General features: G+C 34.8%; 1 protein-coding gene across 1 annotated transcript; it reads right to left on the reverse strand.

Annotated features, from left to right (window-relative positions):
* Positions 1 to 884: 884 nt before the first annotated feature.
* LOC136807298 (uncharacterized) lies at positions 885 to 27,973 on the reverse strand. Its single transcript, XM_067063908.1, has 14 exons — positions 26,994 to 27,973; positions 25,608 to 25,668; positions 23,748 to 24,001; positions 22,762 to 22,831; positions 22,012 to 22,286; positions 9,106 to 10,017; positions 7,776 to 8,923; positions 7,383 to 7,494; positions 6,999 to 7,173; positions 6,150 to 6,197; positions 5,615 to 5,679; positions 2,587 to 2,837; positions 1,980 to 2,025; positions 885 to 988 (listed from the first exon to the last, which is right to left on the reverse strand). The coding sequence occupies exons 1-14, from the start codon at positions 27,922 to 27,924 to the stop codon at positions 885 to 887; spliced, it is 4,452 nt and encodes a 1,483-aa protein (XP_066920009.1). The 5' UTR covers positions 27,925 to 27,973.

Genomic DNA, 27,973 nt, shown 5'->3' on the forward strand with positions numbered 1-27,973 from the left:
ATCTGTTTTCGTGGAAAAGCAAGCGTGATAAAAAATTGGTTTGGTTTTGTCAATTTCAATTTCTTACGGCACAATTTTCAGTATTTGAAAATATTATTTTCAATTTTCAATGCAAGAAGTTTATATTAGAAAATCAAAGATGATACTGGAAATTTCAGTTCATTTCTGGCAATAAACAAAACAAAAATTGAAATTTGCAATCAAAATTCAATTTTCAAATTTTTAACTCGAAAATTGAAAATTGAATATTGCCATCGAAATTCAATTTTTTGACCAAAAATGTCGTCAAAAATTGAATGAACGAAACATGCACACACGGATCTGAATTATTTTGTAATGTTATTAGTAACGAGATTAACAAACTGAACAAATTTAAAATTAGGATTTAAAAAATTCAATACTTGAAACTTACACATCTAGCACAAGAAAAAAAGCTAAAAAATGATAAAAAGTTTAAAGATTCTGAAAAATAATTTTCAAAATTGTCTTACTTTTTACTTGATGTTGATTTTTATGTTAGAAATCTCACGTTGTCTGACAACGCCAAAATGAGTGATTTGCCGTCGGGCACGAGAAGAGACAACAGCGAGATTATGTATCTGGAATTCTCTACGGCTACGGCTAAAGTGGCGAGGGAAATGGCGAGTAAGGCAAGTAATGGCGGGTGAAAGCAAGTTCGATATTTGACGTACGGCATTATGTCGACTTTGCTTATACGGTGTTTTGGTGTTTTTCCCGTACAGAGCAAAGTAGACAACGACATGTCGCCTTTGGTGACGACCCGTATGGGCAGCCCCACAACCGTAGCCGTAGAATATCTTCAATACATAATCTCGCTAACGAGAAATTGGGGTTTACTCAGAGCTTTGACAAGTTTTGACAGCTCAAAGGTGTGAATTTGATGTTTTCACTTTCTCGTTGTCGTATATCGTTGTGCTTTTTGGAAGAACCCAGTGTATCTCATCTGGAGTTCCAGATTCGCTCGAATCTGAAAATGCAAGAAGTAAAATTTTTTTTAAATCTATAATGTTATGAAATATGCCGAAAAGCTAGTCCAGCCCAACTTTTAAAAATAAAATCAGATCACTCTATCTGAAGGAATTAGGGGCTGTTCATATAGACATCTTATATAAAACACTAGATAGAGTTACCTTAAGTGTATATATTTTCGCGGGTACTCATTTTCGCATGTAGATAATTTCGCGAGTTTTTAGGCAAAATTTCGCGAAATTTAGTACTGTTTAAATTTTTCAAAAACACAAAATCGTGAAATTAAATACACGCGAAAAACTTTCAAAGTAGGAAAAGCTCCATCTAGTGTTTTATATATAATATCTGACGGAAAACGTTAGTGAAGACGTTACTTTGCAACGTCGCGTGATTCATTCGTCAAAACAGACGAAAAACACCGGGACATTTTCCGGGACATTTCGGATCTGGCGACCAGAAAAATTTTTTTTCTTAAAATCTGGCTCCATTGCATTTGGGATTTACTTTTATGTTTCATTGGGCAAAAAATCATGAAAATATGTCGAGTGTGACTCAAAAAATGAAAGAAGCCCGTTATACGCCGAGTTGAAAATGATTTTTTTTGGGAATCAAACGATGCACTGTCGCAGAGGTTTCAAAAATTGAACATTATTCATCGAAAATAACGGAAAATATATTTTATCGGACGACCAGCTAAAAATCTTTTCCCTTCCCATCCGTATTTTGGAAACAAACTTTAGCAATGCTTTAAAAGATGATAGAATCTCGTTGATTTAAAGGTTTTATGAGGTCCCCTTTTTGGCGGCAATACAATAGTTTTTTAATCTTTATTTTCAATCAAAACTTCCTTTCCTTGGCGGGGATCAGGAATTTATCTCGGTTATCTTATCGAAAAATAAAGTGAGCAAGCAATTTTTTCCACTTTTCCCTGACGAATCTGCTACTAATGAGGTAATTAAAAAAAGGATGATTGAAAATATTTAAAGTACCTGGGAAAGCACGTTCATTATCTTCTTCTTTCCTTATTGAAATATCCTATAAATAATAAAAACATTTTAGTCAATGTATTAGTTGTAAGCAAAGTATTGAGTATCAAGTATTTTGAGGACTGTATTTTTATTAGATATTATAGATAGAAGTAGTGAGCAGGCCGTTCCGATTCATAACCTTTCTTGAATTAAAAATTCTAGCATGCTAGTCACGTGTACAGAAGAAAAGTCAAATATAAAGTTGCGTAAGATAGTAAACTGACGTAATTTGTTGAGATTTCATAGGGTCAAAAATATAGAAAAAGCTACAAAAGATTTTTGCTCCGGCAGTTTCAAATATCTTGTCAAACTTCAATAGTAAATTTTAACAAATGAAAGCAAAAAATTCCAAGAAAATGAGAGAAAGGCAAAGTAAAAAGATTTTAAACATTCTAAAACCAATTATAAGCCGCTTGTATGTTAGGTAATCAATATCCATAGACGCTAGATTGTCCCGATGATTTAATTTTTGGATGTGATTAGTATATGAAATTAAATTGTCTGTAGTCTATTGTATATAATTAAATTAAAGATAACTTTACGTAAAATGATTAAAATTTATTATCACCTGTCTTGCGGCAACTTGGGCAGCAACTTTTGCCGCAAACTCGGCATTAGCCTTATTCTGTTTCAGTTTTTCATCACTATCAACTGGTATTGATTGTGATACAGGTATGGGGGTTGCGGGAGCAGAAATTTTAACTTGAGTAGATGTCCTTAGTGGAGTAGCCTGTTGCGGCTGCATTGTTTGATAGACATACTGCTGGTGCGGAATAGTTTGTTGTGCTTGGAGTTGGACAGGCAGATAAGAGTTTGTACCTAAGAGAGAGAGAGAGAGAGAGAGAGAGAGAGAGTAGAATGCAGGAAATCAAGCTTCATTGTCACAGCTCTGGTTATTATTTTGAAAGCTTTTACAATTTTTAGGGGAAAATTATCTTCTTGATTATTTTCGCACATTCTATTAAGGTCGAAATTGTTAGCAAACAAGGCATTAATGTGACTTTGGTTTGACTGACCTGGGAGTGGTCAAAATCCATACCAAACCTAGCATGGTAGTTATGTTTTTTTGGGGTTGAGGAAACAATTAGGCCATCTTCACTTATTGTAAAGTCCATTGTAAACGCATAAAGTCACTTGACAGCAAGCATGATGGTGTTACGACACTACAAATCTACCATTTACAAATGCCAATTTAAATTCAAAAGCGAAATTGGAAAATCGGGATTTAAGCAGAGCAGAATGAAGACTATCGAGAGATCGTTTTAGATCAGTCGAGTGTACAAAATATTGAAGTGCAAAAATTGGAAAACAATTGGAAAGTTCAAAAGGATCGAAAAAAGTGCGAGAGACGACGAAAAAGAGTTTCACCCGGAAACAATACATTTTATTAGGGTCGGCATCATTATGTTAAATCAATATCAATTAAGGGTGCGGTCCCACTTTCTCAGATTCAGGTTATCAAGTACTACTGGGTCATTAATTAGCCACATGTTCAATGTTTGTATCACTGACTGTCGGTATTTATTGACTAATTTTTATGAACTGTCAATTCCAAATTATTGACAAAAAATCAATATTGACTGTATTTATTTACGGTCAAGTCAATATGTACTTATTTACGGTCAAGTCAATATGTACTTATTGACAGCCAATTATATTGCTGACAGCTATTAAATGGGTGATGGACAGTCAATTAAAATTTGACTGTCGCAAGCCAAATGCTGAATGGACACATCTAAAGGCTAAAGAAAATAGTAAGAAAATGCAAACTAAAAAATCATAAAAAAGTACCAAACCAATCGCGAGAAATGCTCGCGAAATATATGACAAAAGGGAAATTCCCCAAATAAGAAAATCCAACTTTACGGCTAAAAAAATTCCAAAAAAAAAGTTTCAACCACTTTTTAGTGAGCCTTGCCCTCTGTCTTCATGCAAAAACTAGTGAAGCAGTTTCATGTCCAGAAAACCCCATTTTTAAGGCATTGTTTGGCCCAAATCTGAACAAAACTTTTTTTTAAATCAGGCTCCATCAAATCTTAAACATTACCATTTTACATCATTGTGCAGAGAATCAGAAATAAATACCAAGCAAATCACGAGGAGTGACAATATCCTCAAACAAACAAAAATGTGTATAATTTCACTTTTTAGATAACCTGGCCCTCTGTCTTTGTGTAAAAATTTCTGAAAAAACTAGTGAAGGAATAACGCACAAAGTCCAAAAAAACTCTATTTTTAGGCAGCTTTGGGCCCAAATTTACCCTAAAAACTTTTTTCTCAAAAAATCGTAACATTTTGGGTATCACCGTTTTACATCATTGTGCAAAAAATCAGTAAAAGCCAATGAACCAATCTCTGGAAAAGCTGGTAACAGACGAACGGACGATCGATATGGTCGATATATTATATTACATCGGACTCTGTCATGTTTTGGGTATTGCTAATACGCATCTTCGTGCAAAAACTCAGAAAAAACTAACGATGAAATCTCGAGAAAATGCAAAAAAAAAACGGTTTTTCTGGCATATTTCCGGCATATTCAGCCGAAATAATTTTTCTTTCAAAAATCGGGATCCGTCACATGTTAGGTATTGCCATTTCGCATCAGTGTGCAGAATTCCAAAAGTACAGCAGAGAAATTCAAGAAAAACCGTTTTTCCGGCGATTCTCGGCAGTTCCGCCGACTTTTGGAAAGTTCCGGCTACAAAACTCAGTTTTATCGACAATTGAATCATGCTTTTTATGGTGGACATTGCTATAAATAATGTTTTTGCGTGAAATAAACAAAGTAATACTGTATCAGGAAAAAATCCAATGAAAATCGGCAAAAACGGTGATTTCCGGCATTTGAGCATTGCTAATACACATCTTTGTGCAAAAAATCAGGAAGAACTAATGAGCAAATCTCGAGAAAAGTTAATAACGAAGGGACAGACGGACGGACGGACGAACATCAGTTAATTTATAGGACCTCCAGCCACCGGGCTAGGTCCAAAAATGAAAACAATAATTAGTCAGCAAACATAGCGTTTAGCGAAAATGCATAACGCCTTAAATTTTAGCATTGATTTTTCCGGTTGCAAAAACCAGTTTCATTGACAATTCGATAAATTCAAGAGAACCCGTCCTTCCGGCGATTTTTAGAAAGTTCCGGCTTCAAAAGTCAGTTTTATTGACAATTGAATCATGCTTGATGGTGGACATTGTTATCAATAATGTATTTAAGTGAAAAAAAATAATATTCGGTCCCTCTAAGGTCCCGAAAATAGGGGGCCAAGTTTATTCAAAATCTAAAAACGGAAGGGGGGTGGTTCCGAATAAAAGGTGGTTCCAAATAAAAGGGGGGTCCGAAATTGTACCTCCAAAAACCCAGAAACAAGGTAACTATAAGCTAAAAACTGCCTATTTAGAGCAAATTCAGAAATAAATAAACGAGGGAGGGGGTCCTAATAAAAACCAGGGGAGTCTGAAAATCTTTTGAAAATTAATAACCAGATGGGGACGTTCATTCCGGACCTTAGAGTATGATTTATTTCAAGGTTAAGGTTATTATGAGCTAAATATTGTCAGACTACAATGGCTAAAGTAAGTCAAACCTTTCTCTCCCAAGTACGACGGTATAAAGCCTTGCTCCAATTCTTCCGGCTGCATATTTAAGTACCTTTAGAAAATGAGGTAAAAGTTACAGGCCTAGCAAATGTGCTGGCAAACCAGCGTAACTCGTGTAAAATCGACCGGGAATGACGTCAAAACGCAACTTTGACTTAATTTACTCCAGATAGGTTGAGAATTTGACTTTATCCACTTAAGAGTATCGTTTTTCGAGTGCTTTCAATTGGTATGAGAGGTTTATGAATGGATTGCCTTTGAAATTCCGTCAAACTTAAGAGTTTAAGGGTTTTGCCTATGACGCCAGTCATAAAACAGTCTTTAAATACTTCTTTCTTTGAAAAGGTCGAGGTTTTGTTGCGTTGCATAAAAGATAGCATGGGTCCTGAGAGTTTGCACCATACTATAAAATTACGTTATGATAAACAAAACAAGCCTGTAGCCGAAATGGATTTTGGAAAGTTTAACATTGAGAGGCCTTCTATTAAAAATCAGAGAAAAATAATTCAAATAAATAGTCACTGGGTTCTCGGTTCTTCATATTGATGTGCCTGCTGGTGTAACATTGCCCTTAAAAGCAATAAACGACATTGAAAATAGTGGATCTGAGACTTGAAGATTCTCAAAATGGTGAACCTTTTTCTACACAGGAAAAAATTTTCGATTTCCAAGGTGGGAAATTCAATATTTTTGGGTTGGAAATTTTGGTTTTATAATTGAAGGTTGGAAATTTGAGCGATTAACTTAAGCTGATTTGGAAAACGTAAATTACTCATAGGTTTTGAAAATTAAACCAATGCCCTTGAAAAATCAAGTGAAAAAAAAACAATGTAGAAATGTCCTGCGCATGTCCTTTAAGAAAACCACAAGCGATTTTTCGCGCAGAACTGTCGTGATGTATAGCTAACCTAGATATTAGGCTACAATATGAGCAGTCAAGCTGCAAGTTTCCGTCAGGTGAGGTATCCCTTCGGAGCGGCCTTGGTCAATCACAGTGAGTTCGCACAGTGAATCACATAGGGTACTTGTGTCATAGTTTCAAATGGTGCCCTGCTGAGCTGTGTGAGTGATCTAAGATCAACCACGTATCTGTGCGAACAATAAGAAGAGATTGACCGGGTGCCATCGAGCCTAGGTTACCCTTTCCATTTGGTTTTTATCAATTTTCCAACTAAGAAATCTTGAAATTTCCAACCTTGGAAATCGATTTTTTTTTCCTGTGCTAAACCCGTACGTTATCCAGAGATAAAAATCTTTGTTTGTAGAAAGCACCCAAAACTATAAGTAGATCACTTGGATCTTAAGAATGATCTTTTTGGCGACTAGGAGCATGTAAAAGAAAGGAAGCTTCATAAATTTTTGTGGTCATACCTCATATCGAAAGTATTTTCATCAGCAATCCATACAACCTTTTTATTGATCAAAGAATTCGGTATCACAACAGCATTGCCTCTGCAAACGTCAGTTTTGTCTTTTACGTGTTTATGGTCAACTAATAGTTTAATTGCTTCCGTCAAATTTGAGCTAGCTTTAGGAATAACATCACCTATAAAAAGGTTAAGAAATCAGACCGGCTATTGATCTCAACTTTATTTCGTAAAAATCTGCAGGAGTTACAATGAAAAAGGGGACAATGTCAAGACGAACCTAAGAATCAAAATCGCGTTTCGCTACCAGAAATCCTCAAAAATTCAGTATTTATCTTCAAAAATCCAAATAAGTGCTGCTTTTTTAAATCTGAAAGAAATGGCATACTCGTTCTATGTCTTTTAACTGACACAATGTACAATTTTGTGCGTGAGCGTGATAATGCTTCACCAAACATCTGTCTTCCATAAATATCACTCAAATCCCACAAAACCAAAACCTATCGGAGAAAAAAATATTATTTAGACTCCATTTCTTAATCAAAATGAATCAACCTCAAATTACCTTAAGGGAATAATTTGAGCGTAAACTTAAGCTACGCAGCTAAAATCCTAATAAAGTAAACATTTATACCATCACATTTTAAAACCTTTGGGTAACTTTCTTGCTCTTGCTGGTGACACCAGCTGGTAGATTTCCAGCTTCATTTTGATTTAATTTTGTTTCACTTATATTCAGGGGAGATAAGAATTGTTTTAAGATATTCACATTTACACATACCTCGTCATTTTCCATTCCCCGACAACCTCTGCAGTCTGTAAGAAGAACTGGAACTTCGTTCTCCCAACTGTAGAGGATAGCTTTCTTGTGAGATGTACTTTTTGCGGGTTGTCCTCGTATATTGTCTGTATACTCGACATATCTAGTACCTGCTACTTTTAGGGCTAATCGGGCGAATGGCAATAGGTCCCTTGAATTGCATATCAGCATCAACTTCTTATCTGTATTCTTTCCTCTTTTGTTCTTTAATACAAAAGTATTCAACAAATGAACCATCATTTCGAGACTCGTCATAGTCAATACTTCAAGTTGCAATAGCAAGGGAGTTTCCCCTTTCCGTCTAACACCACTTGTTACACCCTTTGGATAGACAAATTTCGAGATCATCTTAGCACCTGTTTTTCCAGAGTATTTACACAACTCATCAATCCGAAGGGTTGGTACTTCCATGGAATTTCCATCTGTATCCATTTCAACATTCGTACCCTCGTCAGCTTGATCTTTGCTTGATTTCAGATTTAACGTCATTGGAATTGAAGCTGTTCCTCTTGACTGAATTTCGTTGGTGGTCGATTTTATAGGAATATCGTATACAGCTTCCTGCTCTTCAACCTTTTTCAGTGATAAAGAAACGGATTGGCAGATACTGGAGGTATAACGCATGGTCTTAAGCAGCTCGAACTCCTTCATACCAAGATCCTCAAGGCAATTAGCTGATTGCTCCTTTTTCATATCTTCTCTTTGAATTATGCGGTTCTTCTGACAACTTTGTACAGCAATTGTGATTTGGCAATTTTTGAAAAAACTGCCGTCCAGAAGTTGTCTTATCTTCTTTGCTTCTTTATTGTTAAGCTCTTCAGTATCATATTCATCAAGAATGATATGTAGCCTATTGCCTTTAAACTTGCTTTCTATCATTTCCAATGATTCTCGAAGAGGCAATATGTTCTTACTGCCTCTCTCAAGGGTTAGGTCAGCGACATTCAAACAAACTATATCACCTGGTATAGTTTGACAAAATCTTTCCATTTGTACTTGAAGTAGTGAATATTCTTCGTACCCTAGGTAAACAGTGGTAATATCCTTCTCTTCCACTGATCTTTGAATCAATTCATTGACAATAACACTTTTACCTGATCCATAGGGTCCTAAAAGTAAAATGAAATGGAAAGATTTAATTCTGTATATTTAAAATAGTGGTTTTAATAAATTTAATTAGAGGAGTGAAATAAAAATGCCCTGCTTTGAAAGGTTTCAAGAATAAAAAGAAAATAAGTATGCTATAATTGAGGTTTTATACGTAAAAGAGGACTTATGAAAAATAAACTACCTTTCACTAATTTATGTCGAGCTTTGTCTAACAAGACGTCAATCTGTGCTCTGTTCATGATCTTCTTACAGAAGACTTCTTCATCTTTCGCAAAAAGAGTTGGAAAGTTATCATCGATCAATGCTTCGAGAAGGATCGATCGTGCAGAAATTTCGAATGTGCTTTGTTGGTCAGCTTCCTCAAGGTTGTTAGCTATTTGCTCCAAGAAGTCTTCAATTTTATCCCACCAAGTTTGAGAATCGTAGACAAAGTCCGAAAATAACATGAATGGTAAGCTATCTTGACAATGTAGGGACTTCTCGACGTCTTCTCTTTTGTGATGAACAGCCGCAATGACATTGATAATAACAAATCTTTTGACTTGAAAAAGATCTTCGTGCAACGCGAGATACGATTTGAGGTTTTCATCTGCTCTGAAGATCAGCTGATGGAGGCTTTCTCTTTCAGATCCTGGTAATGTCATTAGGACTACTGCAGGGTATGAGGGTGGATAAAATATCATTAAATTGCCATCCAGAGACAGATATCGAAACTGCTCTTCGATACATTTTTTCTTTACACCAAGTGTCTTCTCCAAATGTTTTCTGGCATTGAAAGAAGACAACAGATAGAACTTTCCAGGGAGTTTCTCCCCGATAGCCATGAATTTCTTCGCTAAAACACTTCTAAAGGACTGTGGTTCCATTGTATTCAAATAAGGAAGGACAATGTCTTCATCAGGAAAATTGTTGTTGACATATTTAGCACTGTCAATGCTTTGCAATGATCGTTTTTCCTGACCAGCACCAGTTTGGAATCGAACGACTTTCTTCTTATTTGCCAAAACATTTTCTCGATACGAGTTTTCAGAATAGCCAAGAGGATGTGTTTTTACTGATACCGAATTATACATAGACAATGAGTGTGACTCGTCTGAAATGAGAAGAAAAAACAACTAAAGCTTTTAAAGTTGTCGTATCACTTTTCGATATTTTAAAAAGCAACTATCTCTGGGATGGAGAGAATAAACAATATACCTCTCCATCAAGCCAAAATCTTAGTCCTCGTTCGCGCATTTACGACTAACAAAGCGCGTGGTTGGGATGACATATATACAGATGATTAGAATCTATCAATATTCTTTAGATTTTTGCATATTTCCAACTGGAAATAATAAACTGGGAAAAAGCAAATGTTGTTCCTGTATACAAAAACGAAGGGCATAAGAGCGTGGTAAAAAAAATATATGGCAGTGTCTATTCTGCCTATTTTTGGAAAAATCTTTGAAAAATGCATCTTTGACTCCGTCTACACCTATTTCGAATAAAAAAAATATCTTTTAACAAATTCCATGTCTCGTTACCGCAAGGGTGACTCCTGTGTGTCACAGCTGTTATCCATAACACACGACATCATGAATGGTTTGGATGTTGATCCATCCCTAGATACTTGAGGAGAAAAAAATTAACTTAAGAACAAGTGATACTTTTATGGACCTACATGGTTGTGCATTTAACATATTTATAATTGATCTCTACGTGACGTGACCATTTAACAATCATTCAGAACACAAACATTGACGATCTATTAATTAGTCGTTTGTTTCTTATAAAAAAACATTTAGAAACCAAAATTTCATGCTCTTGAAATATTCTTTCATATTCATTTATAATTGATCTCTACGTGACGTGACCATTTAACAATCATTCAGAACACAAACATTGACGATCTATTAATTAGTCGTTTGTTTCTTATAAAAAAACATTTAGAAACCAAAATTTCATGCTCTTGAAATATTCTTTCATATTCAAGACTTTGTGAGCAAAAAAAAAACATCTATCTCATAAAAAAATCGAGTAATTTGACTAAGAACATTGATGTATGCTTATTAATAGTGATTCTTATAGATAAACATGCGTTTTTTGAGCTGAAAAATTCTTTTTTTACCAACACGGTGGTCAAAATAGGCTTTTTTATTACCACTTACTTAATGACTTAGATCCATTATCCTGTTCTTTATCATTCTTATAGCCTTAGAATAATTTGTTTTGCCCTAAATATTTTTCAAACTATTTTCCAAAAAAAATCAAAAATTTTTTTGAAAAAAAAGTCATCACGTGACCGAAAAATACGTCATCAAAATTTAAACGAAAATTTGAAGTTGGTATTATGCTTAAAGCAACATTTCCAAACGATAGATCTTGACGAGTAGTGCTTAAAAATGGGGTCACTTTTAATTTCAGCTTTTGATTAACTCAAGAAATTTAGAATTAAAGGCATGACCATATATGGTAAAAAAACGAATTGCAGAGTTTAAACTGTATGTTCCCGATATACTTAAACGCTGAAAACTGACATGAAGGAAGTTATGGTTAAAAGGAAACTTTCTATCTTAAGACTTAGGGAATTAAGGCCTTTAATTTTCTGCTAGGTCTGATTTTTTACCAAAGATGGGGGTAAAAATGAGGGTTTTCCGTTTTTGAAAATCGGGAAATCGGGAAATCTAAAAATTTTCAAGACAAAAATTTTTCTTTTATTATTTTGAATTTACTTACCAAGTTTGAAGGCATTTTGATGATTCTACAAGGCTCTGTAAACCTAAACATAATTCGCTGTGTGACGTCACAGGCTTAGTCTATGTGGGCAAAATACGGCTACTTTTTACCACCGTGAAAATCTGCTCGAGCCATCTTTTACCTACTTTCATTCAAAAAATCAGAAAAAATTAAAGATCCAACATTTCACATAGTCCAAAAAACTCTTTTTTGGCCGTTTTTTAGCTGAAATTTACCCCATTTTTTTTTCTTCAAAAAATGAGCTCCGTCACATTCGAGGGTTTATAGTTATGCATCTTTGTGCAAAAAATCATAAACAATGATAGAGCCAATCTCGAGAAAAGCTAATACCTAAGTAATTGATAATGTGCTTATAAAAAAATATCGAATTTGGCCAGTTTTTCTATAAAAACACGCCAAGCAACCAAAATTTAATGTCTAAACACACATATTCTTCAAGAGTAAGCCCTTATGAACAAAAATAAACATATATCTCATTAACAAATTGAGTAATTTGACTGAGAACATTAATGTATGTTTATTAATAGTGATTCTTATAGATAAACATGCGTTTTTTGAGCCAACATATTTTTTTTGCGAAAATCTGCTTGATCCATCTTTTACCTACGATGGTAGCCTACTTTCATGCAAAAAATCAGAAAAAATTAATGATCGAATTTTTCACAAAGTCCAAAAAACCAATTTTTTAGCCGTTTTTTGGCCCAAATTTGCCCAAAAATTTTTTTTTTAGAAAATCGGCTCCGTCACATTCGAGGGTTTATAGTTACACATCTTTGTGAAAAAAATCAGAAAAAACTAATGACCCAATCTCGAGAAAAGTTGGTAACGAACGAACGAACGAACGAACGAACGAACGAACGGACGGACGGACGGACGAACGAACAGAGGTTAATTTATAGGACCTCCACCGGGGTAGGTCCAAAAAAATGACATCTTTAATAGCACTTTTTACTTCGGTAGAAAAGTCTCTGCAGGTCTAAAGAATTCCCACCAATTATTTAATTATTCAAAATTCGAAACACTGCAATAACTGCAACATCTTTTTTTGAAATTTAAATGATTATATCTCGATTTTTTTCTTCGCCTCTTTTTTCCAAGGCTGGGCATGTTCTTAAGATGTTCTTACTTTGTTGCCCAATTTCAACCTAACTGTTCTTATAAACTGGGTTCTTAAAAAAAAACGTGTATGGTGTTTCTGGCTTCCTTCTTTTATTAATCCAGAATTTTGTTCACGGGAGATGACAGCGGGTTGTTCTTGATGATCAAGCTTCTGATTTGACGAAAGTTTTGGCCGGTGTACCTCAGGGATCTATTCTCGGCCCCCTCTTTTGTTTGATTTACATCAACAACCTCCCTGAAGGAATCATTTCCATGATCAAAATTTTTGCTTCACACTTGAAAAAGAGTTGCCTCACAAAGTTTTAGCAGAAAAAGTGTAAAAAGTTGGAGGGGCTCCTTTCAAAACTTCCAATACAAATTCCAAAAAATAATGACGTCATCAGGTGAAAATCACGTCATAATTGACGTCAAATTTACACACTTTCAAAATTTCAAGTTAATCGGATAAACATTTCAATACCTTAAGGGGAACTCAACAAAGTTTGGATTCTTTTGTTTCTATCCTGAAATGGTTTGTTTCAACGATAAATTTCAAAATTTCAAGGTTGCAACTCTCCTTTCACTCTAAAAATTTGTTTAATGAGCTTTTAAAAAGAGGCTCCCCTCTACTAAAATGAAATTGTTTATCAAATAAAAAAGACGCACTTTCAGCTGTTTTATGACGTAGCCGCATTCAGAAAGAGGAAGATGCTTATCTTCTCAGGCTAAAAATCAGTGAAGGCCCTTCAGTAGATGGTTTGTGACTAAATTTTTGTGCTTCTTGTTGGATTTTTTATTGTTATTCAGCTAAATCACCCACAATTTACCAGGAATACTTTTCTATGTATTTATTTCTTATTTAAAACAGAACTCTGAAAACATACTGTAGTCATAACTGAATTTGTTCTGTTTTCTGAATACTTTGACGTCATAATCCAAAGAGAAGTCGATCTTTTTTTTAAAGAAAGGGGGTGAATTTTTGAACATATTTTTAACTGAAGTTAAGAGAGATTTTTCATGATTTTTATTTGAGAGATCGGACTTATATACTTTCTGTCTCATTTTTATACTTAATATTACCAAAAATCAGTAAAAAAGTTCCCCTTTAAGGGCAAAATGACGGGCTTTAAAAGACCAAATAATAAATACTTTGATTTCAAAACAATCATGGACCTATCCAAACTTACGGGGCAATATTTTATATCCACTTCTCGCGCGTAAGACCTTTTTTTATGTTTTGAGACGTCATTTGGGCCCTAAATGACGTCATCGAAAGGTCGATAAATTGTTTACTTTACTGAAATCAATTTGTCATTTACGCGAAAGATTATCTCGATGATTTCCGATCCAATGAGGGGTCAACCATTGCTTAATTCTTTCTCAAACTTGAGATATTGAATTTTTCAGGTTTTAATGACGTCATCGGACCCAAAATGCCTCAATTTGAATACATTTATTTTCAAAAATCTCTATATACCCCTACTATCTTATTCCCCATAGAATTTCCGATCCAATGAAGGGTCAACCATCTCCTAACTTCTTTCCAATCTCGAGATATCGCATTTTTCCTGTTTTGATGACGTCATCAAGTGAAAGCGCCTAAAAATTCAGCCAAATTTCAAAGTCACCACACTCAAGCTTCATAACCCCTCCAAACTTATTCCCCATACAATTATCGATCCAATGAGGGGTCAACGACCGCTCAACTCCTTCTCAAACTCAAGATATCGCATTTTGAAGTTTTTCCAAAATCTGTGACGTCATTTGGTCCCTTAACCCCTAATTTTGATGACTTCTCCCCAAAAACGCTATAACAGATTACCTATATCCGTATACTCTTACGGCTATGTGAAGTCCGTGACAGACGGAGATGTATCTTAATGCTAGGCTAGCGTTACAGAAATTTTTCATAATGCAATTAGTATAGTAAGACTGAGAACTTAATTGCAACAAGAAGCCCAGAGGGCGTGAAGGCCCAGCATCATGAAGGAACACTAAAAGTACTTGTGAAATTTGTAAACAATACAGCGGGACGTGAAATCAAAACAAATGTCACATGTCAAAACAAATATGGCTACTATTATTTCAAGTTTGTCTTTTGTGTTAAAAATTATCAGGCCCTGGATTTGTTTCAATATCACCTGATGTTATGAGTAAAATACTTAGGTAAAAAGCTATGGATAGAAACGGCATCAGCTTCAATATTCGAGAAAACCCCTGGCTGGAACAAGAGGAGCTTATAATTAGATATCGATATATCGAACGAAGGTCTAGTTGCCGAGTTTTGTTAAAATTGCCGGCCGTGACACGGTATGCAGCGATAGATATCATGGTAATCAGACGAAAAAATTCTTGGGTTATAACACAAAATAAATCAACAAAATAAGTTTTTATTAAATTCAATTTTTATTCAAAATATTAATGTTTTGAATGCTTTGTATGTTGAGTGAGCTGAGTAAGTTAAGTTAGCTGGATAAATCAAGTGGGTCAAATAAACCAAGTGAGTTGCATAAACCAAGTAAGTGGAATAAACAGAGTCTTCTGAGTAATAAACCGAGTGTCCTTAGTAAACCGAGTATTCTGAGTAAACTGAATAAACCGAGTATGCTAGTATGCTAGTATTTTGATGGAACCCTCCTTAGACGAAGAAGGGTATTGTCTTGAAATCTAAAAAAGAAAAAAATCATTTTAAAAGTCGTTTCCCAAGAAGTGGACAATCAGAAGGAATTAAGATTTCTGTGCTAATAAACCAACTCAAAGTTCAATTTGCAATTTTTGAGGGAATTCGGGAAAAACCGCATAATTAATTCCCTATAAAGGTAATTGAAATTTGCTGTACTGTAGGTTAAGTAGGAAAAATTTAAAAAAAAACAACCTCGACGAGATTCCAAGTGAGATCAAATGAAAGCAACTTTGACGTCTTTGAAGAATATACGACTTTTAAGCTAAAAAGAAGAAAAAGCAAAAATTTCAAATTGAGACATAAAGAAATTAAACAGAAAATTTAGATGAAAAAGTTTTTTATGCTTTCCAAAGTACCGTCGAATAGTGATACATTGCACTTCCCTGACATACTTTGCACTTGCACTTTGCACTTACACTTTGCACCTAATTTCCTTTGTTTTATTCATAAAATTCTCGTCATCAGATTGAATCATGATTAAAAACTAACTAGCGCTAAATCTGCAAATGTTCTTTGAAAAATATCACCTAAAAATCCGACAGATTTCCCGACTTTCCGACTAAAAACAATTGGATTTTTCAGATCAAAAGTGGGTCGGTCGGACGACGCGAACACAAACTACTTGTGATTTTGGCCTAATACGAGTTCAACCAAAATTCAATGTGACTGAATGCCCTGAATTACCATCGAACCAATCAAATTTTACCCAGAATTTAGCCGTTCAATACACCTTTATTGGAAAGTCCGCCACAGAATTTAGCCGTTCAATATACACCTTATCGGAAAGGTCGCCAAAAACAATCGCACTAACATTGAACTCTCTAAAGAAGAACTAGATATACCTTATCCAGTAATTTTTAGAGCTCCGTAATAATACATATGTTTTTCACTTTTGCAAGTTTTTTAGCTGGAAATCTGCATTTTGGGCCTTTTTACCTTTTTACTGCCGCAAAAGATTTGCACGGTAACATTGGGCCATTCCAGAATTTTTGTCTGTTTGGAAAAAATCCATGGAATTTCTGAAGAGTTATGGGATATCGATATTATTTCCAAGGCAAAAAAAACAATTAAAAACTTAGGGGCATCACAAATATCTCATTTTGCGTAACCCGACGACTCTTGAAAATTCTGAAAATTGAGTCGAGAGTCGATAAACTTGTCGAATTTTTTCTGTCCACTGATGTGTGTCAAGTTTTCTCGTAGCATTCCGCGGGTTAACTTCACCAAAAACCGAATGTTTATATTGTTTCTGCAATTTAAGAAAGCCGCGACGTCTAGTAAAGACTATCCGCTGCTTTTGCAGACCGACCGACTCGCTTTTCAGGCCTGAAATGACGCGAAATGAAGATATTTGTGATTGCCGCCTTATGTCGTCCGGAGCGCGGAGGGGGTTAATGGAAATTTTCTGGAATGACCCATTGTGGTGTGCGAGGAGGTGAACTTTCCGATAAAGGTGTATTGGATTTTCGAGGATTGTCAGTTCAAATTGACTTGACATCGTTGCTTCAAATTAGTTAGCTAGGTTGGTTTGGGGTGATATAATTTTTCAATTACCCGCTATCAGGACAAGGAATACAGGTATATACAGGGGAATAAAACATTACAAAGTTTACCTTTTTTTGTATTAAAACTCAATCAAAACAACAAATGATAGAGAATGAAATACGTATAATCTGGTGCTGATGTTTGTTTGTTTGGTGTTGATCTTTATTTCAAAAAAGTTTTGTATAAACACACAACTTTGACAGGAGCAGGACCAGCAGGAGCAAAGCATGTGAATGGATGGGTCAAAATGGTTGACCTTGCTGATACACCGAAATGAAGTCATTCTATTGGTTAATTTTGAAACTGACGTCATTTCTAACCAATGGAACGTGGTCTAAGAAGGACGAATCTAGAAAAACATCGACTACGATGCGCCGTTTACCCAAAAATAAGGTGGCACTAAATCGGCAAACAAAAGTCACGAGGCGCGCTTTATTAAATTATAGCGCGGAAACACACACGGAAAGTTGCTAATGAAAGGCCCAGTACGCTATGAGCGCTGGGCCAAAAATGACGTTATGAACGTTAAGACGTTAATGATATGTTGCATCACCTTCTTTTACAAAAAGTGCTAAGTTTTAATGGGTAATTAACCTTTTTGTTTCGAACTTTTTTCAAACTGCCGCAAAGAATTGAACTATTTTATTGCGGAAAATTTCTAAAAAGTGTCAAAAGTGTATAACTTTTTTTAAGCAAAATCCAGATGAAAAATTGATGAAAAACCACTGGGGCAATATTTTATATCCACTCTCGCGCGTAAGACCTTTTTATGTTTTGAGACGTCATTTGGGCCTAAATGACGTCATCGAAAGGTCGATAAATTGTTTACTTTACTGAAATCAATTTGTCATTTACGCGAAAGATTATCTCGATGATTTCCGATCCAATGAGGGGTCAACCATTGCTTAATTCTTTCTCAAACTTGAGATATTGAATTTTTCAGGTTTTAATGACGTCATCGGACCCAAAATGCCTCAATTTGAATACATTTATTTTCAAATCTCTATATACCCCTACTATCTTATTCCCCATAGAATTTCCGATCCAATGAAGGGTCAACCATCTCCTAACTTCTTTCCAATCTCGAGATATCGCATTTTTCCTGTTTTGATGACGTCATCAAGTGAAAGCGCCTAAAAATTCAGCCAAATTTCAAAGTCACCACACTCAAGCTTCATAACCCCTCCAAACTTATTCCCCATACAATTATCGATCCAATGAGGGGTCAACGACCGCTCAACTCCTTCTCAAACTCAAGATATCGCATTTTGAAGTTTTTCCAAAATCTGTGACGTCATTTGGTCCCTTAACCCCTAATTTTGATGACTTCTCCCCAAAAACGCTATAACAGATTACCTATATCCGTATACTCTTACGGCTATGTGAAGTCCGTGACAGACGGAGATGTATCTTAATGCTAGGCTAGCGTTACAGAAATTTTTCATAATGCAATTAGTATAGTAAGACTGAGAACTTAATTGCAACAAGAAGCCCAGAGGGCGTGAAGGCCCAGCATCATGAAGGAACACTAAAGTACTTGTGAAATTTGTAAACAATACAGCGGGACGTGAAATCAAAACAAATGTCACATGTCAAAACAAATATGGCTACTATTATTTCAAGTTTGTCTTTTGTGTTAAAAATTATCAGGCCCTGGATTTGTTTCAATATCACCTGATGTTATGAGTAAAATACTTAGGTAAAAAGCTATGGATAGAAACGGCATCAGCTTCAATATTCGAGAAAACCCCTGGCTGGAACAAGAGGAGCTTATAATTAGATATCGATATATCGAACGAAGGTCTAGTTGCCGAGTTTTGTTAAAATTGCCGGCCGTGACACGGTATGCAGCGATAGATATCATGGTAATCAGACGAAAAAATTCTTGGGTTATAACACAAAATAAATCAACAAAATAAGTTTTTATTAAATTCAATTTTTATTCAAAATATTAATGTTTTGAATGCTTTGTATGTTGAGTGAGCTGAGTAAGTTAAGTTAGCTGGATAAATCAAGTGGGTCAAATAAACCAAGTGAGTTGCATAAACCAAGTAAGTGGAATAAACAGAGTCTTCTGAGTAATAAACCGAGTGTCCTTAGTAAACCGAGTATTCTGAGTAAACTGAATAAACCGAGTATGCTAGTATGCTAGTATTTTGATGGAACCCTCCTTAGACGAAGAAGGGTATTGTCTTGAAATCTAAAAAAGAAAAAAATCATTTTAAAAGTCGTTTCCCAAGAAGTGGACAATCAGAAGGAATTAAGATTTCTGTGCTAATAAACCAACTCAAAGTTCAATTTGCAATTTTTGAGGGAATTCGGGAAAAACCGCATAATTAATTCCCTATAAAGGTAATTGAAATTTGCTGTACTGTAGGTTAAGTAGGAAAAATTTAAAAAAAAACAACCTCGACGAGATTCCAAGTGAGATCAAATGAAAGCAACTTTGACGTCTTTGAAGAATATACGACTTTTAAGCTAAAAAGAAGAAAAAGCAAAAATTTCAAATTGAGACATAAAGAAATTAAACAGAAAATTTAGATGAAAAAGTTTTTTATGCTTTCCAAAGTACCGTCGAATAGTGATACATTGCACTTCCCTGACATACTTTGCACTTGCACTTTGCACTTACACTTTGCACCTAATTTCCTTTGTTTTATTCATAAAATTCTCGTCATCAGATTGAATCATGATTAAAAACTAACTAGCGCTAAATCTGCAAATGTTCTTTGAAAAATATCACCTAAAAATCCGACAGATTTCCCGACTTTCCGACTAAAAACAATTGGATTTTTCAGATCAAAAGTGGGTCGGTCGGACGACGCGAACACAAATACTTGTGATTTGGCCTATACGAGTTCAACCAAAATTCAATGTGACTGAATGCCCTGAATTACCATCGAACCAATCAAATTTTACCCAGAATTTAGCCGTTCAATACACCTTTATTGGAAAGTCCGCCACAGAATTTAGCCGTTCAATATACACCTTATCGGAAAGGTCGCCAAAAACAATCGCACTAACATTGAACTCTCTAAAGAAGAACTAGATATACCTTATCCAGTAATTTTTAGAGCTCCGTAATAATACATATGTTTTTCACTTTTGCAAGTTTTTTAGCTGGAAATCTGCATTTTGGGCCTTTTTACCTTTTTACTGCCGCAAAAGATTTGCACGGTAACATTGGGCCATTCCAGAATTTTTGTCTGTTTGGAAAAAATCCATGGAATTTCTGAAGAGTTATGGGATATCGATATTATTTCCAAGGCAAAAAAAACAATTAAAAACTTAGGCGGCAATCACAAATATCTTCATTTTGCGTCACCCGACCGACTCTTGAAAATTCTGAAAATTTGAGTCGGAGAGTCGGATAAACTTGTCGAATTTTTTCTGTCCACTGATGTGTGTCAAGTTTTCTCGTAGCATTCCGCGGGTTAACTTCACCAAAAACCGAATGTTTATATTGTTTCTGCAATTTAAGAAAGCCGCGACGTCTAGTAAAGACTATCCGCTGCTTTTGCAGACCGACCGACTCGCTTTTCAGGCCTGAAATGACGCGAAATGAAGATATTTGTGATTGCCGCCTTATGTCGTCCGGAGCGCGGAGGGGGTTAATGGAAATTTTCTGGAATGACCCATTGTGGTGTGCGAGGAGGTGAACTTTCCGATAAAGGTGTATTGGATTTTCGAGGATTGTCAGTTCAAATTGACTTGACATCGTTGCTTCAAATTAGTAGCTAGGTTGGTTTGGGGTGATATAATTTTCAAATTACCCGCTATCAGGACAAGGAATACAGGTATATACAGGGGAATAAAACATTACAAAGTTTACCTTTTTTTGTATTAAAACTCAATCAAAACAACAAATGATAGAGAATGAAATACGTATAATCTGGTGCTGATGTTTGTTTGTTTGGTGTTGATCTTTATTTCAAAAAAGTTTTGTATAAACACACAACTTTGACAGGGAAGCAGGACCAGCAAGCAAAGCATGTGAATGGATGGGTCAAATGGTTACCTGCTGATACACCGAATGAAGTCATTTATTGGTCATTTGAAATGGTCATTTCTAACCAAGGAACGTGGTCTAGAAGGCAATCTAGAAAAACATCGACTACGATGCCGTTTACCCAAAAATAAGGTGGCACTAAATCGGCAAACAAAAGTCACGAGGCGCGCTTTATTAAATTATAGCGCGGAAACACACACGGAAAGTTGCTAATGAAAGGCCCAGTACGCTATGAGCGCTGGGCCAAAAATGACGTTATGAACGTTAAGACGTTAATGATATGTTGCATCACCTTCTTTTACAAAAAGTGCTAAGTTTTAATGGGTAATTAACCTTTTTGTTTCGAACTTTTTTCAAACTGTCCGCAAAGAATTGAACTATTTTAAATTTTGCGGAAAATTTTTCTAAAAAGATGTGTCAAAAGTTATAACTGTTTTTTTAAGCAAAATCCAGATGAAAAATTGATGAAAAACCACTATTTTGAAGATTTCGAGACAAAGAAGCATTTACAAAAATTTTCCGCAAAAGTTTTTTATTGGTCGGTAAAAGATACCCCATTTACTGCAAAAATGTTTCAAAATGTTTTTTCTCCGCCGAAACTAAGCTCTTCAAAGTTGAAATACTCTTCCTCGCAAAAGTCTTCATTTTCTTCTTCATCAAATTTTTTTCAATGCAATTTTTGAATTTTCAGATTCAGGAATAGTTTGTCTAACAGAAAATGTATAGCATGCCATAGTTTTTTTGGTTACATCAGTCAGAAAACACATTTTAAACACGGCAATTATGAAAAATTCACTATGGTCAGAGCCTTTAAGGGAACTTATTTTGGCGGGAACTAATTTTAGCGAATTTGATGAATTTAGACAAAATTCGGCAAAATTATTTCCTGCCAAAATAAGTTTCCTTAAGTTAGTTTGCTAAAGTTCTCCGCCTCCCCTTTCGCCAAGACGCACGAAGGGTTATACATTGGGGCACGAGCTATGATAAAATAATGTAAAATTGAAAGAACAACTCACCTGTTACAATGGCTTCTCTAATGTAAACAACCAGTTCGCCATCGAATTTTCTGACGGTTATACGCATATCATAACATTCATTTTCTTCCAATTTACCAACCGTTAGATTCTTAGCACCATCAAGTGACTGGTCTCGAAACTCGTAACAATTCTCGTCAACAAGATCCCATTTCTCGTCAACACTTCGTATTTCGACTTTAATAACCTCGCTGATGTCACTTTCCTTGTCAAAAATGAAATGGATTGATTCGTCATCGACATATATCACATCAGCCCTGAGCAATGAAGAAATATATATTGAATGTAATAATTTTGAGCATAAAATACACTTTCTTTCTTGACAATGCTTCGAAACTCTCGTTGTTTTTTTGTTTTTTTAACATTGCAATTTAAAAAGCATACTTAAGCTCAGATATGGCAAAAATTCAAGCATACGCTAAGCATTACCTTGAGCCTACAAAAAAGATTTCCAATTTCCAATTTTGGCTGTTTTTGACTGTTTTTTTTTTAACAGATTTGGCTAATTTCCCTAAAATTATGCTTATGGGATACATTTTTTAGCCTTGTCAATGTTTCGATCCCAGCATCTCCGAGCCAGTTTACATGTCTAACATTGTCGGTAAGATAATTCTGATTTATACGCTATTAGCTTCGATTAGCACGAGTCCTTTAAAATTAATGTCCTATTTCTAAATCGATGTAAAACAATATATTGTCTTAAACTTGGATAAAATATCATGTGATTTGTACCTTGCGTTTTCAAAATCTTGAATCACATAGTTTTGACCATATACCACCAACTTATCTTCTTCTTTGATTTCTGTGATAAAAAAAGATGCTTCTTAGAGATCTGTATCAAGAACTTGAGGAGAACTGGAGGAGAGCTCGAAATGGAAATTCCAAGGACGGTTTAGGCTAATTTCATCATGAGCATTACATGTATAAAAAAGTTAGCGTGTAAAATTGATCGACTTTAGTTTACAAACAATTTAACTTATTTACTGGTAATTTAATTATTTCACTCCAGAGACGGTTACGAATCTATTAGTAGGCCCGATTTGTAACAAATTCCATAAAAATCGTGCAAATTTGGAACAAAGCACAAAATTTGGACCAGACATACCTAATACCTTATGGATTGATATTAGAAGGGCTGCCCTGAAAAATTTAAAGGGCAGCCCCTATTTTTGGGCCCATTTATTGAAAAACTAGGCTAAAAATTTTTATGGAAATTTCAAACTCATTTTAGGCCAAAACCAATTATAGAATCTGAAAGCTCTTGAAAAACTATATAGAAGACTTTTAAGCGAGTATGGTCCATTTCTGTACTGAACGGGAATTATTTGATGACGAAGTTGTGGTTTCCCCCTCATTTTGGTCACAAATCGCTTATAAAATGACACTTCTTCATCAAATAACTCCCATTCAGTGCAGAAATCGGCCATACTCGCTTAAAAGTCTTCTATATAGTTTTTCAAGAGCTTTCAGATTCTATAATTGGTTTTGGCCTAAAATGAGTTTGAAATTTCCATAAAAATTGGGCCCTTGGGATTTAGCCTAGTTTTTCAATAAATGGGGCCAAAAAATAGGGGCTACCCTTAAAATTTTTCTGGGCAGCCCTTCTAATATCAATCCATAGGGTATTAGGCATATCTTGTCCAAATTTGCACGATAATTACACCAATCAGGCCTACTATATAAAACGAACCAACTTTCAACATTGAGAATCAGAATACCTTTGATTTGCAAGTCTTCTTTTGTTTTGAAGATGACCACTTCTCTAGCATGGTTCAAACAGATGCCACGAAACTCATAAAAACTTCCAAGCTCTAATTTATCAACTGTAATAAAATTGTGATGATGCGGTCCAACAATTGGCGAAAAATCATTCCATTGTCTGTTAGATTTGCGTAATTGAATATTAATCAACTTGTAACTGTTATTAAAAATCAAAGTGCATCCACCAGATACGTTGATTGAGACATCAAAACTAAAAAGAAATAGAGAGAAGACATTATGCAGAATAAATCAAATTGCGTATTTCTACTTTTTCCCATATAATTTGGTAGAAAGACAATAATCCCAACTATCCCCCACCTCTAGTAACCCAGCTGGCACACAACATTTTTCGACGTTTATCTGACGTTCACAACGTCCATATAACGTTAGATGAACGTTGAAACAACGTTGTGTGCCAGCTGGGAAAGTAAAAGACAATTATGGCGCGCCAAAAGGCTTTTTAATACCAACTTTTTTTTTTTGATACCAACTTCTTTTTTTTGATACCAACTTTTTGATACCAACTATTTTTTTTGATACCAACTTTTTTTTTTTAATACCAACTTTTTTTTTTTGATACCAACTTTTTTTTTTTGATACCAACTTTTTTTTTTAATACCAACTTTTATTTTTGATACCGACTTTTTTTATTTTTCCTTGATAGCAACTTTTTTTACAATGCCAATTTATTTTTATAATACCGACATTATATCGACGTAATACTGACGTAGTGATGGCGTAATACCGACGTAATACTAACCTTGTTTTATAACATCAACATTATTTGTCTCGTTTACTCCTATTTTCTTTTGTGTGATGTAGATGGGGCTTTAATAAGAAAAGCCTGTTCGTCATCGTGATACTCGAATACTCAAACCTCCCTATTATATTCACTTCAGAATCCGGGCTTTTTTTTAGCTAATTCTAATTAAGATTAACAATATCATTAAGAAAATCCCTAATCACGGGTTCTGGACCTATTTTCGAATTTTTTCTAGTGTTGCTACATCAAAATAAATAACAACACCTAAAGTATACTATTTAAGTGCAAATATTGTTCTTAATTCTGCGATAATATCTTTCCTATAAGGTATTCCCTTCCGTCATATTCGAGTAGTCGCCCATCCCGATTACCAAAGAAATTCGTTTTAGTTCCATTCATTATTGAACTTATTTCTTCCTGTCACGCTACTCTCTTCTCCCTAGACTAATATAAGTAAACTAGCCTGTAAATTTTTAAAAGAAGATTGAGAAATTCCCGAGATTTATTTAAAGGGGTGGCATGGAAGGAGAGTACGGGCGAAGGAAGAAAATTTAACGATTTTCGATCCGTGGTTATCTTCCTAGCTATATTTTATAAAAACCGACTAATACCTAGTCTATCTTCTCCCGTGTCTTGCCTTAACTTATTCCAGTTATCAGCTTTCGCCCGACTTTATTTCCCCGGAAAAAAATTTAAGGGCCCTTCTACACTTGAACAATTAAACATCGAGGCAAAATTTGGTATTGTACAAAACATTGATACCAAAAAAAAAGTTGGTAAAAAAAAAAAAAGTTGGTATAAAAAAAAAAGTTGGTATCAAAAAAAAAAAAGTTGGTATCAAAAAAAAAAAGTTGGTTTAAAAAAAAAGTTGGTATCAAAAAAAAAAAAAGTTGGTATCAAAAAAAAAAGTTAGTACCAAAAAAAAAAAGTTGGTATCAAAAAAAAAAGTTGGTATTAAAAAGTCTTTTGGCGCGCCATAGACAATGTGCTATAACTATACCACTTGTATCAAAAGCGGAAACACAACAGAATTAGAATCCAAATCAAATATTACCTTCCTTTCTTCAAATTTGCATCGTTGTAATTGATCACTGTTCCATTATGTTGAACACAATCTAAACGTAAAAAGGTTTGATTATTTGAATCTTATCTCTGCATTATTCTAAATTATTTTTCTCGTTCAGAGTTTTCTATATTTAAAAATATGACTAAAAGTCTGAACTCGAAAGGGTTAATTATTTGAATCTTCTGCATTATTCTAAGGGGGGGGGTTGTACTTTTACAGTGTGACGGGATTGGCCCTTTTTTAGTACGGTATTACGGGATTTGACGAAAAAAGAGACGGGAAAACGGTATTTTAAAATCAGACGGCGACGGTATTTAGGTACATTTTTGCCCTGTACAAGCCGGTGTGACGGTGTTATTATTTTTCCAATTTTCGGGATTCCGGGATTCAGCAATAATTTTGACGGGAAAACGGTATTTTGAACCCCTACAACCCCCCCCCCACCATTTAGGAATTTGACAATCTTCAAAAATTACACTAATAACGAGACTAATCATAGATCCAATGTTAATCACCCAATGTTAATCACCCAAGGTTTGTCTCAAACATATGCGGACACTTTACCTTTTTGTTAAATCTCTCAGTTTAACTTCTACTTTGCATAATATATGGAGAAGGGTTTAGACAAGATGGATCAGAGACGTATTGTGTAAGTTTTGGCCTCCATATCGGCTGGCCTCTTATAAGATAAGTTTTGGGGTAAAGTTGTCCCAACCGAAGGACCCATTTATTTATATCAAAAAGTTATGCGTCGTTGTAAAGGTATCATCGAGGACAGTAATAACAAATGGTTTTTTTTCTTCAAATAAAGAAGACAAACGAAGATGATAAAAAAGAAAGAAAGAGTTAAAAGGGAAAAGTGTCGACGTGCTTTTGAAACAGAATGTTCGGAAGATTTTGAAGATTATTCATCATAACATTTTAACATTTTTTTCTCCCTTTTTTATGGACACCATACTGTACAAAGGGGGCTGAAGGCAAACATCAATGTTCAAAAGTTTAGCTTTTAAGGACTTCAAGTTATGATTTAACAAGCGATACTCTTATGGACCTACCTGATAATAAAATTACATATTGTTGAGAAAATAGTTTGGAATATATAATAAAAGCACAATTATCAACACTATTAAAAAGACTTTAGAAAAACAATACAAAATAGCTATTACACGCTTTTCTATGTCAAATCACAAACTAATTATCATTTCTAATTATCAATAAGATAAGGTAACTAACAAACTAACAAACTAACGAACACGGGTTATTAATTTATAGGACCTCCATCAGGTAGGTCCAAAAAGGAGACTTCACACTTTAATGGATTAGCTGGAATTGCTTTATTAAAACAAAGAGTATTAATTGTCGTGCTTTACTAACCTTTGTTCAGATGAGTTCTTAGCTCGTCCCAGTTGACAGTTAGCGTATCCAGGCTGTTCTTGAAATCGTTCAAACTTGATTTGAACTTCTTCTCAATATTTTCATCAATACCTTCAGCTCCAAGAACAACGTTTTGGAAATGCTTCGCTTTATTTGCCACAGCAGGTAGAAGAAAATCAGTATCTTTAAAAACACCAATGTACAATTCCATTTCAAAACATTTAAATTGGTGATCTGTTATAAAAGTATTCATACTGTTTGGAGCTCTGTATTTCCTCAGAAAATCAAGAGGTTCCAATGATGCAGTTACAACTTCACCCATTAAAGCATCCCATGCCAAGTTAGGGAAATCTTGGAGATGTTGTACTCCATTTTGCAGATCATCTAAAAATGTATGATCATTCAGATGAGCGAAACAGTTCCTGAATCCTTGGACTAAACCAATGAATCGTTTGAAAGCGATAAATTTACAATTCTGTGCATTATTACAATTTACATCTTGGCATGGTTCCAGTTTACAAGCCCTGTTGTTACATTGGATGTTTCCACATGTACATTTCTTATGCTGTTGAGAGCATAGATTACAACATCGTGATCTTTGACGAATCTCTGATATCATAAAATCCAAATTGATTAGTTTCGCCAGAATTGTTATATCCAAAGTTTCAATTGGAATCCTTGCTTTTAATTGTTGATTCGTTCCAGGATCATCGTAAAAATACACAGTGTAATAATCATGTTTGTGTATCTCCTTTCGCCTTTTAAACTTCCCAAGATTCTTTCTCACAATTTCTGCTAACGCAACTCCAAAATCATTGGTGAGTGGATTTTTATGTTGATGGTTCTGGATACAAAATTGTAATATCAACAAAAGTATTTGGTGAAGTATATCCAGAACATATCGAGCTCTGATATCCAGTGCATGCAACATATTCCCATAATTTTTTTATATTAATTTCTTGCTTTACTTTTTATTTGCT

This window comes from Clytia hemisphaerica, unplaced genomic scaffold, assembly GCF_902728285.1.
Source record: "Clytia hemisphaerica strain Z4C2 unplaced genomic scaffold, Clytia hemisphaerica genome assembly, whole genome shotgun sequence".
Classification (NCBI taxonomy): Eukaryota; Metazoa; Cnidaria; class Hydrozoa; order Leptothecata; family Clytiidae; genus Clytia; species Clytia hemisphaerica.